At 30.4% G+C, this 17,342-nt stretch overlaps 2 protein-coding genes across 3 annotated transcripts; both read right to left on the reverse strand.

Moving 5' to 3' along the window:
• Positions 1 to 5,674: 5,674 nt before the first annotated feature.
• LOC107839271 (ethylene-responsive transcription factor CRF6) lies at positions 5,675 to 11,488 on the reverse strand. Of its 2 annotated transcripts, XM_016682686.2 has the most exons (2): positions 11,197 to 11,488; positions 5,675 to 6,557 (listed from the first exon to the last, which is right to left on the reverse strand). In XM_016682686.2, the coding sequence occupies exons 1-2, from the start codon at positions 11,271 to 11,273 to the stop codon at positions 5,837 to 5,839; spliced, it is 798 nt and encodes a 265-aa protein (XP_016538172.1). In that variant the 5' UTR covers positions 11,274 to 11,488; the 3' UTR covers positions 5,675 to 5,836. The 2 variants fall into 2 exon arrangements, with proteins under 2 accessions (XP_016538172.1, XP_016538170.1); XM_016682684.2 differs by lacking the exon at positions 11,197 to 11,488 and having other exon boundaries at positions 5,675 to 7,213.
• A 139-nt stretch (positions 11,489 to 11,627) lies between these two features.
• LOC107839272 (ubiquitin-conjugating enzyme E2 28) lies at positions 11,628 to 16,810 on the reverse strand. The gene is made up of 5 exons (XM_016682687.2): positions 16,546 to 16,810; positions 16,310 to 16,412; positions 13,652 to 13,779; positions 12,430 to 12,534; positions 11,628 to 11,977 (listed from the first exon to the last, which is right to left on the reverse strand). The coding sequence occupies exons 2-5, from the start codon at positions 16,377 to 16,379 to the stop codon at positions 11,834 to 11,836; spliced, it is 447 nt and encodes a 148-aa protein (XP_016538173.2). The 5' UTR covers positions 16,380 to 16,412; positions 16,546 to 16,810; the 3' UTR covers positions 11,628 to 11,833.
• Between the last annotated feature and the right edge of the window lie 532 nt (positions 16,811 to 17,342).

Below are 17,342 nucleotides of genomic sequence, written 5' to 3' on the forward strand. Positions count from 1 at the left end.
GTTAGAATACAAAATTTGATTATAGTGTGAACAATTGAGAGAATCTCATTTTATCCCTAACATTTATGGATTAAAAAATAATAGGAAAAATTAGAATTATATTTTATAGCAAAAATAACATTTTTTATGGGATCACTCAATATATACGTGTTTATAGCTACAAAGTAGTAACTTCTCTTATTTTCACTCTAACACTTATTTTCTTTCATATTTTACTGTACCTTTTTTTTTTTTTCAAAGAGCATCGATTCTTCATATTTTTATTCCAATTTCTTTTCTTTTTCTCTTATTTTTTCACCTTAATAGATAAAGATCATGCTCTACAAAATAAGGTAGCTATTAATTTTACAGTTATTGTGTGTTATCTCTTCCCCAAATTCTATATAATTTGTATTCTTTTTCTCATATTTTTTCACCTTCATAGATAAAGATCGTGCTCCACAAAATAAGGTAACTATTAATTTTACAGTTATCTTCCTCAAACTCTATATATTTTATATTTTTTTTGTTCATCATTATTCTTGTGATTTTTTTTATTCTTGTATTCTTTTTTGTTGTGTGATTGTGGAGGTTTGCTCTAATCGCAGAACAATTGAAGAAAACAGTGAGTGTCGAGGAGTTGAAGTCGAAGCATCGTAATGGTCCAGAGAAGATGATCGAAATAATGAAACAAAAAGAATTGAAAAAACCTTCATCTCCGAAACCCCCCAAAAAATACAAAGATCTGGAAAAAAATTTAGAGAATCAAGCAAAAATTTCAAGTCTTGATGTCGAAACTCTTCTGAATATGATTTTGAAGAATATTAGGACGAAGAGATATTTGTATAAGTATTTATTAACTAATGGGTACTCATTTGTATATATATACAAATCTGGCTGTAGATAAATTTTTTTGGGGGCATGTGCATGTATTTGTATTTGGTATATACAAAGAGATAAGGCATCAAAACCTCCCTGAACTTGTCCTGACAACTTACTTTAGCACTTAAACTTTACGAATAATTGTTTACCCCCTTAACATCTTTAAAGTGAATTAATTTCCTCCCTTATGCTGGCGTGGCATTTAAAAAAAATCAGATGCCACATCAGCATAAGGGGGGAATTTAATTCAGTTGAAAGTATTTAAGGGGGTAAATAAATGAAAGTTAAGTTTAAGTGTTAAAGTGAGTTGGGAGGGCAAGTTCAGGGGGATTTTGATGCATTATCTCTATATACAAATGCTTATCAATATGTATTTTTATACAGTGTTGCATTTGTCTTTGAACTATTCTATGTCATTTTAGATGGTAACATATGTATTTATTTATGTTTTTTACTATTTACAATATGTATTACGTATTTTTTGACAACATATATATATATACACACACACACATACATACATATATATATGTATATATATATATATATATGTATGTATGTATGTATAAATATATATGTATGTAAATATAGTTGTCCTTTTTGTTATAGAGATTTATGTCCTGTGTGTATATATACATATGGGTTAGATATATATTTCTATAAATACATATGCAGATATATATTTTTTTGTATTGTAAATACATATGCAAATGTATGTCTATGTATTTTGTATATTTTTGAATATGTGTATGTGATATAAATTTTTTTTTTGTTGTTGTATAGGTTTCGCGTGATCATATGTTCATGGCAAGAAGTATCAATGAGGCCTGTTAGGAAAATTAGGATAGTTGACGACACAGAAGCCCTTGAAGTTTGATGATTTTTTCTATTTTGAAGACTGAACCAGTTGAATCGGGGTCTTCATCAGGGAAGTAAGAGTACGTATTGTACTTTTTTTTTCTTAATCGAGATTTTATCCCATTGAATTTTTCTAATAAAGCTTTTAATGAGGCAGCACTCAAATGCTTATTCAATAAATTTTTCTTTACATAGACATTCAAGGGATATTATGAAACATGGTGAAAGTCCATACGTTAAAACAAATACCACGTGTCTTGTAAAAGTTAGATAAAAAAGAGTCATACTCCACTGCTGGTTTATAGTACTCTATTAAAGATTTGTTTTGACCATACCATTTATTCAGAACATTATAGATACTACAACATGTTATGTATAATCTGCATTCATTGTATTCTTCCCCATAAAATCAATCTTTGTGGGACCAAAAAATAACTTCACACACGTCCTTTTCCCTCGTATATTCCAAAACTCAATCTTTGTATTTAGGGAAATTAGCATTTTTAGTCCCTCAAATATTGGTAAATTATGATTTTGATTTTTGTGATTTTTGGGTCAGTATAGGTAACCGTCAATTAGTTGATATGTGCATTTCGTATTCCTCTTTATGTATTTTCACAAATTAAATTAGGTGTTAAATAATTTAATTATTGATGTGTTATACTAAATTGGTATAATTACTGCATATTTGAGAAATATATATAGTTATAAAAATAATTTAAATATCACATATATTTCCTACATTACGGATCAAAAATACTGCATATTTGAGAAATATATAGTTATAAAAATAATTTGAATATCACATAAATTTCCTATATAGAGGACCAAAAATACCCTTTAGGTTATTGAATGTTAAACATGTTTAATCAAATATTACAATTTACAAGAATCAAATCTAAAAAAGTTCAATAAATAAATGCCCAACAATATAATTATATATACCTTAATTTGTTGCCGTTGATTTTCAAGAGCATGTTGATTTAAAACTATCTCATTTTTAAATAGGGAAAAATTAACTATAAAGGTTCAAGCAATGATTTACTTAGAATTAAGATGTGAATGTTGTCTAAATTAATTTATAATATATTTAATTTAACTATATTATTTGTCTTTTCAAAAAGGTTGATATGATTTACAATATATAGTGTCAAAGTCCTTATATTATTTGAATTACATTGGTAGTGCTATACATTATATGATGCCCTATGTTGTTGTTTGAATCTTATTTATTTGGATGGAAAATATAGTATGTACATGCATACGGTTGGATACTAGGTTTTTTTTTCCTAAAAGAAACTATTTTCTCTTATAAAAAAAAAATTAATTTTAACTTGAACATGTATAATTTTGATCAATATTTAAACTTATATAAAGGACAAATATAAAAACAGAAAAGCAAAACAGGAGCAGAGAAGAAGAAAAGCAATTGGGCGTCAAAGTCAAAATTAGAAAGTCGTATATATATATATATATATGCATGAAAGACTGCAAATGCAGGTGACAAAGGCTGCACAAAACACCATTTGCTCATTGTGCTGCAGTAAAAAGGCCAAACACCCCCCTAAAGCACCCCAACTGGCACATTTATAATTTATGTAAAAATTACTAATAATAATAAAGTTCATTGGCAACATTCAAACAAATTAGGTTGCAAAAGGTTCTAAAGAAAAAAAAAAAGGAAAAGGTTGGAAACATATTTAAATTTTGATGAAATTTACTGTAGCACGCCTTAATTTTGCGAGAGTTTAATGATCCACCTCGATTATTTATGATCGCATTTTTGTGGCATATATTTGCCTAGCTGGACAACAGCGCAAATACGGGCACGCTGAGCGCGAAAGGATCTGAAATGGTCCAATTGGAGAAATAAATGTCACAAAAATATGAAAATAAATAGTCAAAGAAGGTTATAGGACCCCGCAAAGTTGAGATGTGATACAATAAATTTCGCTAAAATTTAAATATATGTTGACTTATTTCCTGAAAGAAAAAAAGAAGGAAAAACTGTCTTATTTTTTAGCCATCATAAATATTATCATATGAAATTAAATAATTTATATCTGGTCTAATTTTTATTTTTATTCTACATGTGTGTGTCTATATATAAAAATTCAAAGATCTCATATGAAAATTTAACTTTGGTCGATGAAATTTCTTGAGCCACCATAAGGTGTTCATTTAGAATATGCATGAATATGATTATTAGAAAGTAGCAGTGTTATGTAAAAGAGTTAATACATAAAAATCACTATAAATTTGACATTATTTTATAATTTTGATCTTAAACTTTGATAGTGCACAAATATGACCTTTAACTATTCAAAACCTGAACAAATATGACCTCCGATTTTGCAATTCCCATGCGTGAGTTTCACTCGCGCCTATGTGGAAAGATAATCCAATCACATGGTGCCACGTCGTTAAAAGGACTGACTTGGAGGGAGGTCATATTTGTGCAGTTTTGAATAGTTAAAGGTCATATTTGTGCACTGTCAAAGTTTTACTTTTTGTGTTAAAACGGCGTCGTTTTTTTTATTATTATTATTATTAATTTTTTTTATTTTTTATTTTTATTTTTTAAATTTATTTCTATAGCATCACCACCTAATTTTTTTTTATTAAAAAAAAAGAACAGTCACTAACAGGGATCGAACCTGCGCAGTAGATTGAAGAAAGCGCCCAAGAAGAGCAAATAACACCACTGCGCTATCTAAGTGTCTTGTTTCATGTGGTTCAACATTTATATACGGACATAAATATAGATTTTCTACCTTATATATACAACATATTTTTTTTACCAAGGGGGTTCGGGTGAACCCCATGGCAACCACGTAGGTCCGTCTTTGCGTTAATTTAATAATGTTAATTTAATAATATTTTAATACGTTAATTTAATATACTTCTACTGCTGTTCTTAATAACGTTTTATTAAAACTATACACTATAATTTTTTTTATTATTAGTATAGTTTCATATTTAATTTAATATTTAAATAAATTATATTTAGATATATTATATAACTTAAATTCGCGTTCAGCTTTATAATATACATACATACCCGCACGATTTTTTCGTATGATGCTGACTCACCTAATTAATAAATTTCAATATTGCTCTTTTTCCGCAATGACGAAGGAAATTAGATGTCATTTTCATTTTTGAGCTAAAAATAATGAAATAAAAAATAGTGAAAAATCATTTAAATATATAAAAAAGAATTAGTAAGGGCATAATAGTCATTTTACCAAATTTTTTTACTGTTGGAACGCTCCCATTTTAAGTTGGATGCGTCCAATTTTGCATGTTTTGCCACGTCAGATTGGAGGTCAGATTTGTGCAGTTTTAAATAGTTAAAGGTGATATTTATATACTGTCAAAGTTTAAAATCAAAATTATAAAATGATGTCAAATTTAAGATTATTTTTATACTGTATGTAAAATTTCACACGTCCTCCACACACTCATGACAAAAAAGTACAAACACAGTAGACTTTACCAATTGCTGGTCTTTTATTATTCATTAACATCAAATGAGCCGAAAGATCTCTAAATTATAAAGAATGAAATTTTAGTTCAACTACTTCATCACTTTGTGTTTAATATATTAGCGTGGATCCAACAATGATTTTCCCAATTCAACATAAAGGCTAAAGCTTTAGAATTGAACAAAGGCATAAATTTCTCAACCTATAATTTTGAATTTGTTAATGTTTATCTAGGGAGATTAAATAGGTATCAGTACTTATTTAATTACATTAAATTTAATAAATGACATTATTCGAATAAAAAAGTACTAACAAGAAAACAAACAAACAACGATTTACATATTATGTGACATATAAAATTACCAATAGATACTTAAATAACTTAGCATAGTTGCACGGACATAATATCGACACGATTGAAAAGACTAAACATTAAATTACTCTACACAATTGACGAAGACAAAATGAAAAACCATAGACAACTTGAACTAAATCATAGTTATGCACCAAAATTTTCCACTAGAAACTTTCTTTACATGTTCTTGGAGAGAAATCTAAAGAAAGCTTAAAAAAACTCGACAAAAAAATACTAATATATACTCTCTCACTTCCATTGTTTCTCCATAGCATCAACAATAATTTTCAAAGAAATCATTCACCCACTTACATGACTCCAAATCTTCATCCAACTTTCTGTCATAACTCAATTCTGGTAATAAGTTCATTTTATCGCAAAAAACTGGCAATAATACATCATCCATTAACGGAGAAGGAGACCGAAAATCGAAGAAATCCTTAAGGAAACATTGATCCATTAATGGCAAATTATCATCTAACATAATCTCATTTTGCATAACAATTTCCAATCTTTTTCTTTCATCCATTTGTTCCTTGACACTTTTAGCATCAGCAACACCAACATTGTTGTTACTAATGTTGTGTCTCAAAACAGAAGTGGGAGAACAGAGGTTTTCAGATTCCCCTGTAGAATCATAGCCAGATACTGAAGAGACCATACTGTCCTTCTTCAGGGGCGGCTTAATAAAATTAGTTAAAGCATCAGGTCCGCGTATTTTAATAGCGGCCTGATCATAAACCATAGCAGCTTCTTCAGCAGTCTCAAAAGTACCTAACCAAATCCTCGTCTTTTTCATTGGATCTCGAATCTCTGCAGCCCATTTCCCCCATGGTCTTTGCCTAACACCACGAAACTTCTTAACATTCTCATCTTTCTTCACATCCATCATTTTCTTCTTCTTGTTACTCGAACTAGACGATTTCTTCAACACTCTCTTCTCAAATCTAATCTCCGTAACGTATTTTTTCACCCGATTCTCTTCCTCTTCGTCACTAGAAGAATCAGTAGCATCACAATCAGTATAACTTATCCTTACAACTCTAGGCATATTATTGGTACTACTCAACATGTTATGATCATGTTCAGCAGTAGTGCTAGTGACAGTCTTGTAGACTATACACTTCTTGATTTTTTGTGAAATTTTTCCTTCCATTTTTTGAACATGGAGAGTGATGAACCCCAAAAAAAAAATAAAAATATAACAAATCAAAGGAGAAATTAAAGGAAGAACAAGTCTTGAAGGAGGGGAAAGTGTAACAGTAAGTGATGAGTGTGAAGGGGGGAGGGTTTAACGACTAGTCAATGAAAGCAAAGTAAAATGTGTAGAGGGAGAGAGAAGAGGGAAATATATGGAAGAGAATGAAGAGATATGTAGGAGGAAGATCCCAATTTTGAGTTCCTTTAGTCAAACTTATCTACTATTTTACACCGATTCTTTCTCTTCCTTTTTGGAATTTTATTCATCCTTTCTACGCCTTTTTTATTAATTACTCTCCAACCGTGATTTTCTTTATCATTTTTAAAAAAATTTAAGATAAGGATGTTTTTGAGTTAACTTTTTTATATTTTAGCTTCCGACCATTCTTTTTTCTTACTTTAAAAAATGAAATGGCAGTCTGTTTGAATAAACCTATAATTTATTTTGATTTATTTTTACTATTTTCACTTAGAAATATTTTTAAATTTTATAATAGTACTATAAAAATGCTTTAAAATACATAAAATAAAATAATTTGAAATTTTACAAATTCGGCATTATCAAATTAAAATAACATCTATGGTAGGAAAATATAGAAATAGTACTACTATTTATAAAAAGAAATATATTTAGTCGTTGAAATAAGTAATAAGAACATAAAGTATCAATGTATAATGAAATAAAGATAAAAATTTTAATAAGATTATAATGAAATAAAGATAAAATTTTTAATAAGATTTCTTTTATGTATAATGAAATAAAGATAAATTTTTTAATAATATTTCTTTTTATTTATTCATTTAGGTTTTGTATTTCTTAAGTTACTATGTTTAATTATTATTATTTTAATTAAGCAAACCCTAAAAATTAAAATTAGTGGTTAAAACGAGTAGCCACATTGGAGTGTGGGTCCGATAAATTGCCTGTGCTCCTTGCCCAGCAAGTTTTGCTCTTTTGACTGACCCTATATTATTAGTAATTATTTCTTTACTAAAAAATAATAAATAATATTTTTAATTTATTTTTTTTTGGTTATCTTTTAATATTGATTCAATTTGAGAATTCAAATAATGACAATCAAGATGTCTCAACAAAATTAATGATATAAAGCTATATATATAAATTAGTGTCATATTTTTCTTGTTTTTAAATCATTATTATTTTTAGTGGAGTATTCTATTTGATATAGTAATATTATTATTTATAATAATCAAAATTGATTTAAGTTAATGAAACATTAACTACGTGTTCTGAATACATTATCGTGGATTTTATTGTAAACATATTATTTGTTACTTAAAAAATTTCGTTCAAAGTTTTAAAATAATTTATTTTAAAGTTTTAAAATATTTATGATTCTTTTTAACTATATTTAATATTGTCAAAAAAAAATCATAAATTAAAAATTAAATTTTTGATTCCTTCTACTAATTTTACCCTTGAACCACACTTGATTACAATCTTTTAATTATTATTAATTATTATACTGCAAATTTAATATTTTTATGTAATTTTTAAATATATAATTTTATTCACATGATGAGTAAGGCACATAAATAAAGAGTGTATTAAAAAAAAGTTAAAAGGATACATTAGTAAAACACGTTTTTTATTTTTGATTTCTTAAAAAGCTTGTAAATCAAAAAATATATCTAACTGATAATTAATACTACTAATTTCGTAAGAAATTTCACTGAACTTTTAGTGAGTATTTAATCGATTAAGTAGATCCCTTGCACTATTATAGCAATAATCTAAACAACTACCACATTTTTTGCTTGTCAACCAAGCACCTAATCTTCAACCCCATGAAAATAGTGGTTTAGAGATCAAAATATAAAATATAATATCACAGAGTTTAATTTGAATGCTAAATTAGTAATACCAAATTAAGCCGTACTGTGTATTCGGCAAAAACTTCTAAAATAGGTTATTTTTTTTAAAAGTGTTTTAAATAAAAGGTTTTGGTGAAAATTGACTAATTAATTTAAAAAGTAATTTTGAGCAGTAATTAATATTTCATTAAACTTCTTAAAAGTGTCTCGGAAGTATTCCTTTTAAAACAAAAAAGATGAAAATAACTTATTTTGCTTTTAAAAGCTGCTAAAAAATCGTAAATTTTCTCATATAAAACTTGGCCAAACACTTTACTTTTTAAAAATAAATACTTTTCTAAAAGACAAAATAAGCATTTATAGACCTCTAAAATCTTGGCCAAACATGTTACTCTAGTTGAAAAATATTTTAATCTTCAATTTCTTTTATTATATTTCATAAACGTTTCCTATTAGTTTTTTATTTTCTTAGTTTACTAATAGGTGTGCCTTGTTGGGCAGAAATTATATTATTTAATAAAAGATGTGCGTTGATTCGGTTAACATTTTGTATTGTTTGTTCCATTTTTAAAACATCGTACTTTGTCATTACTTGCACTCCAAGGTATAAAATAAGTTCAAAATAAGATATTAACTTAATAAAATTACTAGCCGAAAAAAAATAAAAAGTAAACAAACCTATATCAAAACTAAAGATATTCAATTAATATGTAAGCGGTTACTATAAAGCGTAGGTAAGATATATCTATCATATATGTTTATAAGCTAAATATTTAGTGGAGTTCTTAGCAATTTTAACTTAAATATTTAGTGGAATTCTTAGTAGAGTCTAAATAAAATTAGTGCCTAAAGTCAAATTTAACTAAGAAACATTATATATATATATATACACACAAATTTAAAATTCTTTTATTTAGTAAAATTTTGTGAATTTTTCATATATTCTTTACTTCAATTTTTATTTAACTAAAGTCCAAATCAAAATACGATTTCTAACTTACAAATTCTTTTTTCCAACTTCACTATAAATACTCTTTATTTTATTATGAGCCAAATATGGTTGGACTATCGAATCAGGGAGAAGACAAAAGAGTTGCACAAATTACCAAAAAAACGACCCCCATTCATTCAAATTAGAAAAATATCAAATGGATTTACAAATCTACGGAATCCATATCTTTTCCTTATATAGTAATGGGGTTGAAAAGCTTGGGCCCCAAAGCAAAGCAGGCTTGAGAAAAACAACCACTCCATTTCGTGACACTTCTTTTTGTCCCAATTTTTTTTTTCTTTTTTTAAAAAAATTATAACTAAAAATAACTTAAGTTTAAAATTTCTCTTTCATTTTTAATGAAATAATTTATAAATACAAATATTTAAGAATGAATTTTTTTAAAAAAAAATCTCTAAAATTTCACATCTAATCAAATAATGCTACGGAAACTAAAGTTGGGGTACATGTGTAAGACTACCTGCTATTATAGAGCACATAATAAAAATAAGTCCCTAGATATTTGGGTCTCATGGCCTGGGAGGCCAAAAAAATTGAGGAAACTTGGCACACATGAAAAGGGGTTATTTTTGTGTTATTTTAATTGTTAAGTATTTTTTTAGTTTCAATTGTGTTTGAAAAAGCTAAAAAGTGTTTTTATGCACTAATTTTGAAGCCAAAAAAGGGTAAAAATAACTCAAAAGTCAAAAATAGAATATCCCTAACTTATAATATTTTTCGCTTATAAGCTACTCACTTTTAATTCCAATTAGATAGTTTATTATCTTCTTGAGAAAATGACCAAATCTGCTCTAGTGTTTGCTACCCCTGGTTTCATGTTACTTAATCTCCGTACTAAAAATACTTTGTATAATTTATAAAATCAATCTTTTTTTTATTATATTAGTTCTTCTTTATCCTTATTAGTATTAAATAACCAAATAAAATAATAGTCAAATTTAAAGTTTCAAAACATCATTATCTCAAATTTTAAATTTTCTTAAGCACTATACCAAGTTAATGAAAGCCATGTAATATGAAAACGGAAGGAGTATCGGTCAATGGAGCCAAGTAAAATATGAAACTGAAGGAGTATTTGTTTTAATTATGCCTCATTAGCTATCAACTCAAAACTATAGCTACTCTCACCATTATCTTTCGTCTCAAATATACACTGCCCCACCATAAGTTTTAGTTGCCAAATGTATATTTAGATATTTCCAGTTGTTCTGAAGCATGCCTCAAATTATTGCATTTGCTACTTAATTAACTTAAATTTTTCTTATTCTTAAATTTAAGTTATATGAATTGACAATGTTAACTTTTTGAGCGAAATGCAACCAATCATAACAGATCAAATGATATTTTGAGTATAGGTCGCAGTTTTGGCATTTGGAGTTTTGTCACCATTTCATATCCATGTATGCACACGCAGCAACAAAGACATGACTGAAAATTAGGGAAGAGTCACCTCAATGAATCGGATTTTAACACACATAATTGGCTTCAATGATTTGAGTTTGGTAAATGACACCTCAGCCAAACAATAAAATCAGACGACTCTTATGGGAGCAGAAACATCATTTTCATAATTGCCATGAGCTGACCTGGAATTTATTTTGCAGCTTTTGTAGGACAATGCTTCATCGATCAAAAGGACAAATATTGGAGACCATAAACACATGCCTGCACCACCAGAAATCACCAGCAAAAGTAGTAACAAGACCTAAACTAATCTATTAAAATCAGTGTTAGCACAAATATAGAACACGAAAACCATACCTGATCAGTTTGTACAAGGATAGAACAATACAAACATTAAATATGAGACATTCCAGATTCATTTATCTGTTTCAAGATTCTTTTATCCAACCTTAACAATACTTATGCATGGTTAGATAAAACTAGATAATAAGAAGATGAAGATAGCCCACTCTCAGCGAAGATAGCACTCTAACACGTTATAGAGTGACTATATGAAGTAACAAACACGACTAGAAATAAATACATAAAATGGTAAAAAGTGTAGCAGAAACCATTGAAATCAAAGATGCAACCATAATCCAGATAAATAACACTTCCCAGATTTCTTCAAATGTTAGGTATCCATATAAGAATATTCAAAGAGTCTTTTTCTTGGAGAGGACAATGTATAATGCTATTCTACACTTGTTGATTGGGAGAGTAGAGAGAACAAACACATGAATTATTTTTACAAGGATTCAGACCCTCATAGGTAAAATCTTAACCCATGGCATACTTCTGGGTCCAACTCCGGGCAGTTGATTCATATTTGGACCTGTCTGTCTTGTACATGTGAGCAATCTCGGGCACCAGGGGGTCATCAGGGTTTGGGTCCGTCAAAAGAGAGCAAATTGAAAGCAAAACCTGAAAGACAATACAATGACCTTCCCACCTTAATAAACATATCTATATGCACACACTTCAAAAATCAACAAGCTACATTGATCGAGAAGAGCTGTTCAACGAGAACACATTAATGCATGAAAATGATTGGTGATATCATCAGAGAACTGAATCGTTTTCTTCCGTGGTTACTGGTTCACAGGCTAGAATAGAAACCACAAAGAGGCCAAAGGAAAAAGTCCCTATCATCTGCGGTGTCCAGTTAAATCATTTCCTTTTTCTAATAAGTCAATTTCGTTATGTCCTATCCAGCTATGCTTCAGATTATATACAATTTGGCTGATGCTTTCAAAATCTATTTACAAGGGCTCTAAATCAACCATAACTCCCAAGGTTCTAAAAGAAAATTTCCGTTTCTTTAGCTTGTATTACTTCTCAGTAGATAAAAGCTAGCTTGAAAGTTAAGAAAGGACCTTGGAAATAGTTAAGGCAGGGCTCCACTGCTCCTTCAATATGTCCAGGCATATACTGCCATTACTGTTAACATTTGGATGGAAAACTTTTGTCCTGAAAGTAACCTGCAAGGATACATCCATAACTTTACCACAATAATGTTGACAGGAGAATAACACAGATGCATGTATGTAGACGTCAGAGTTCCACCAAATATTGCCAGATATCTATCAATCATGGTTGACATACTGAGTTTTCAAATAGTTTGATGTATTCATATTTTATTTAATACATTTTTTTTGATAAGGTAGATAGATAGATATACATACTATGAAAGGGTACAGATACACACACATCCACAGAGAGAGAGAGAGAGAGAGAGAGAGAGAAAGCTATGTTGACGTTAACCAACATTTCTTTCCAGAGGAGCTGGACCTTGCACATTCTCAACCCTTCTCCAAGAAGAAACTCGTTCATTCTACAAATGTTGTACCGAGTACTCTGTGCTGCTGACTTGACAGGCAGCAGGATGATCCTAGTATTTTTCTTTCTTTTTTTTTCATGAACTATATTATGCTAATATTAGATGTTCCCCTGGAGTTCCAACACATGCTCCACCCTTTTTTTATAAAAGGTCTCTCAACCCTTTTTTTGTTATAAACCGTGACTCTTAACAAGTCACACTCACCAATAACCTAAATTTCATAAGAATGCTCCCACCATCCCTCTTTGGTCGTCTATCATGGACTCCAGAACACCACACACACACACACCAAATAAATAAATATCTTTATCTATTTGTCGACCTTAGCTAGTACATATAACTTAGAAAAAGTTGACATCTCAAGTATCCAAAAGGTGTAATTTAAAAGCCTACAAGTAAACAAACCAACAATGGATCCACCAGTGACACATCACTAGTTAACAGCCCATATCCACTTATTCTGTTGGGTGCAATTCCCTAAAAGCTATGCTCCAAAACCAGGAGCTTGTTACCAGCAAATCTATACCAACATCCTCATACAAAGTTAACTTAGAAGACAGGATCCAGAAGAACTATGTTCCATATAGTAAACCTGAAAATAAATAGGACCTTGACATCCTCATACAAAGTTAACTTAGAAGACAGAGTACAGCGGAACTATGTTCCATATAGTAAACCTGAAAATAAATAGGGCCTTGACTAACAACAGAAATAATTACCAAGGCAGAAGTCACAAAGTAATTTGAAACATTTCATACCTTTGGAGGTTTGAATGGATAATCAGGAGGAAAATGGATAGTAACTAAAAATACACCACCAGTATAAGGGCTGTCTGGGGGACCCATAATCGTGGCCTGCCAATGAAACATGTCCTCTCCAACGGGCCCTGTTACCAGATCGTACAAAGTCAAGGAAGATAATAGCAGTCAATAATCAATCACATAGCATGTACATCCCTTGCAAAGATGCAAGACTATTTAAACACCTTGTTAAAGAATTAACCGAAGGCCCTAGGCCATAACTAAATAGATTTACAAGGTACTCTAGTGGAATATCTCCATAGGATACAACAGTTAAAAGTATCAGCGGGCAACAAGAATAGCATTTCAAGGAAATTAGAAAGAACTGTGATGAGCCGAATGCACTGGGATGACTATGCAGAGAAACAATTCTCAATGAAAACATTTAAGGCAGGGACTACTTTTTCATTGCAAAGCTTTCAATATGAAAAATATGGTTCTCCATCACCACATGAGGAGAACAAACACAAAGTGAGAGGAATACAAGATGAATGAATGATATCTATACAACAAAGGAACACTTACAATTGCTTCAAGAAAAAAAAGTTATCCAATTTTTTTTTGGAAACTGGTAACGTGAAATTCTCCATTGTTGTATAGGTTATGTCAAGAGAAACCATTACATCAAACCCTCATGTATAAACCTTTTTCCTTCTTTTCAAGAGGAATCAACACTTCTCTATGTATTTAAAAATTCAACAGTAAACAAATACAATGGACTACATTACTGATAAAATGGAATCTCTACAGAAATGCTTTCCAATCATCATTAAAAATCCAGAGAGCGCTCCGCCAAACATATGCTTCTATTTAGCACAAGAAAGAAAAAATCTTATCCAGAAGGACCAGAACTATGCTGAAAGATGGAGCAAATAGAGGTACTTCGTTCACTAAGTAATTTCCATTATGTCACCGCCTAAACTATAAATGCTTAAGGACTGATATCATAATCCAGAAAGCACGCGAGCGACAGAAAACACAACACCACACGATGATAACAAATCCTATAGTTGAACTCGCATGAGAAGGCTTGTCAAGGGAACCTGGTACGACTGCCCTGGAAGTAACCTACTAGAAGCAACACATCAAATTTACCAAAAGTTTAGGACTCCGATATCCATGGCTTTCTGCAATTACCAATTCAAATTCTAAGGGTAATATGCAGAACCTAGGAGACAACTAAAATAAGCCTTATTGCAATTTTCTTTTCCACCATCAGGGGTTGCATAGACAGTGATAGTTAAATAAGTTCAGAACTTAGTAGAAATAGAAATAGCTGTTTAAATTCTGATATAGCATGATTATCTTCCCGTTTAAAGTGTGTGTTGTCTGACAATTGAGTGAAACATCTTTTCCCTGAGAACCACACAAAGTTTCACGCTCACGCAGAAAATATCATGGGAGAACACATACTGAATCATCCCCATCATTACCACCTCTATTGGCATAACCGGCCTGCGTACTATTAACCTTCCACGTATGGAACCAAATATTAGTGATCAACCTCGGCTATATATATCTAATATAAATTAAAGCTTGGAACCACATATGGAACCGCTCGAGTAAGTTTTGAGTTCAAGCTTGGCCAATCCGTTGGTAAAAGTAGCCAACATGAAGCTCGTTTAAGCTCCATTTTTAAAAATTTATTCTTCTTAAATGCAAATAAACAAACATGCTAATTACTTTAATCATATTCCGGTTACTGGGAACTTGAAAACTCTAAAGAGTAAATGGCTTCTATACATTTATAAAGGAAAAAGAGGGTAGCAAACATTGTCCATTCACACACTACGCGTCAAAAGGAGCTTTCCCAGATTCAATTTGAATAACACAATCAAGCAACAAAATGAGCTTGAAAATTTTTCAGTTTAAATTAAATGAGAACTGTTCAAGTTTCATGAGACTAGTCAAGTTCTATTAGTCAACATATTGTTCACCTACAGCTCTAATAAAAGGTAAATGGCAACAAAGTGTGGTAGCAAATATAGTTTATATACGTACAGAGAAAATGAAAGGCATCTGTGCTACTAAGAAGGAGCTAATATACGAAAGCAGATGCATAATATTGAGAGACTTGACTGTTTGAGAAGGAAATAAACAATGTAACCTTATGACAACTTCTCCTTTACATCACATAATATTACTCAACTGGCAGATGGATCCCTCAGAAACAAATTATAACGGAGGAGAAATTCTTAGTTACATGCGTTTCTACTTCTCTCCAAAATAATAATAACAAAGATTGTAATTCTGATACAAAAATGTTTAGCACCGTTAAATTTTCTTTCAACGTTATGTTTCTTCAACCACAAATCCTTTAGTTTTCTGCTCGAGTCATAGCTAATTCGACTATATAGTATCACAATAAGCAATCACTAGAAGAAAAAAAAGCAAGGATCCGTACTAAATATCAAGCATCGGAACAAGGCATAAACAACAGAAACCATATCAACAAAGTTGAGCCTAGCCTAAACTTTTTATCACATAAATCAAACAATCAATTTCTTAAGCTAATAAGTTTAGCCTAAATAATTTACATAAAAACAATGCACATTACCAAAAAATTCAAAACATTACACAAACACAAAGGAACATAAATAAATAAGAAGGATATACCAGCGCTGCAAGAAGTAGGAGGATCCTTCTGAAGATCCTTGAGCTCCTTCAATATCCGTTTTGAAGCCATCACACCGATAAATCGAGGAGATCGAGATCAAATCTGATATACAACCAAAATAAAAAATAAAAAAACGCAAGAAAACCTAGACCAGATGCAAAAATTCAGGGGAAAGACAACCAAATATATATATATATATGTACATATATGCAGAAAGAGAGGTGGCGTGAAGAACCTGATTAGAGAATCGGAAAATAGAAATAGAAGAATTGATTCTCTTCCTTGTTCGTTTCCTAGAGTTGCTGCCTCTTAACGCCAACTTTCCCCAATATATTGTGGAGTAAACTATTACTCCTTGTTACACCTTCCGTCCAAAAAGCTGTTTATCTACCGTATAAAAGTAGAGTTATTCAAGTAGTATTATACAAAGGTAGATGACACACCGCAAACATTTTTTTCTTTTATTACATAATAAATAGATAAATAATTAAAATAGGCTTGGAGGCTTCTAATAAGCTTGGTTATTGATCTCTTTTATATATATACTAGTTTAGGTGTACGCACCTTGCGCGTGTACCTCACATTGATGAGTTCAAACATTACATTAAATAAGATATTTGTTTAAATAATAAAGATGAACGTAATAATTAAATTTAATATCTTTTGAGTATGTAAAGATCGACATTCATCTATCATTTGTAAATTGCAATAAAATAATACAATGATAGAGACATCCCAATAATACAATTAAATCTAATTTTTACACATAATTTTTTTTTCAAAATCGTCCAACACTCATCTACCACCGAAAAAATATTGGAGGAAGGTGATTAGGCATGATATGGAGCAATTACAGCTTACAGATGACATGACCCTTGATAGGAAGGTGTGGAGGACACGGATTAGGGTAGAGGGTTAGGGGGTGGGAGCGCGATGGTAGTAATAGGGGAGTGCTCCTTTGGATCTGGAGTTTTTGGTTCGTAGTGTTGGGGCTGTAGTTTTTGGGGTTAGTGGTGTTGGCTTTTTTGCATC

Source organism: Capsicum annuum, chromosome 8 (genome assembly GCF_002878395.1).
Source record: "Capsicum annuum cultivar UCD-10X-F1 chromosome 8, UCD10Xv1.1, whole genome shotgun sequence".
NCBI lineage: Eukaryota > Viridiplantae > Streptophyta > Magnoliopsida > Solanales > Solanaceae > Capsicum > Capsicum annuum.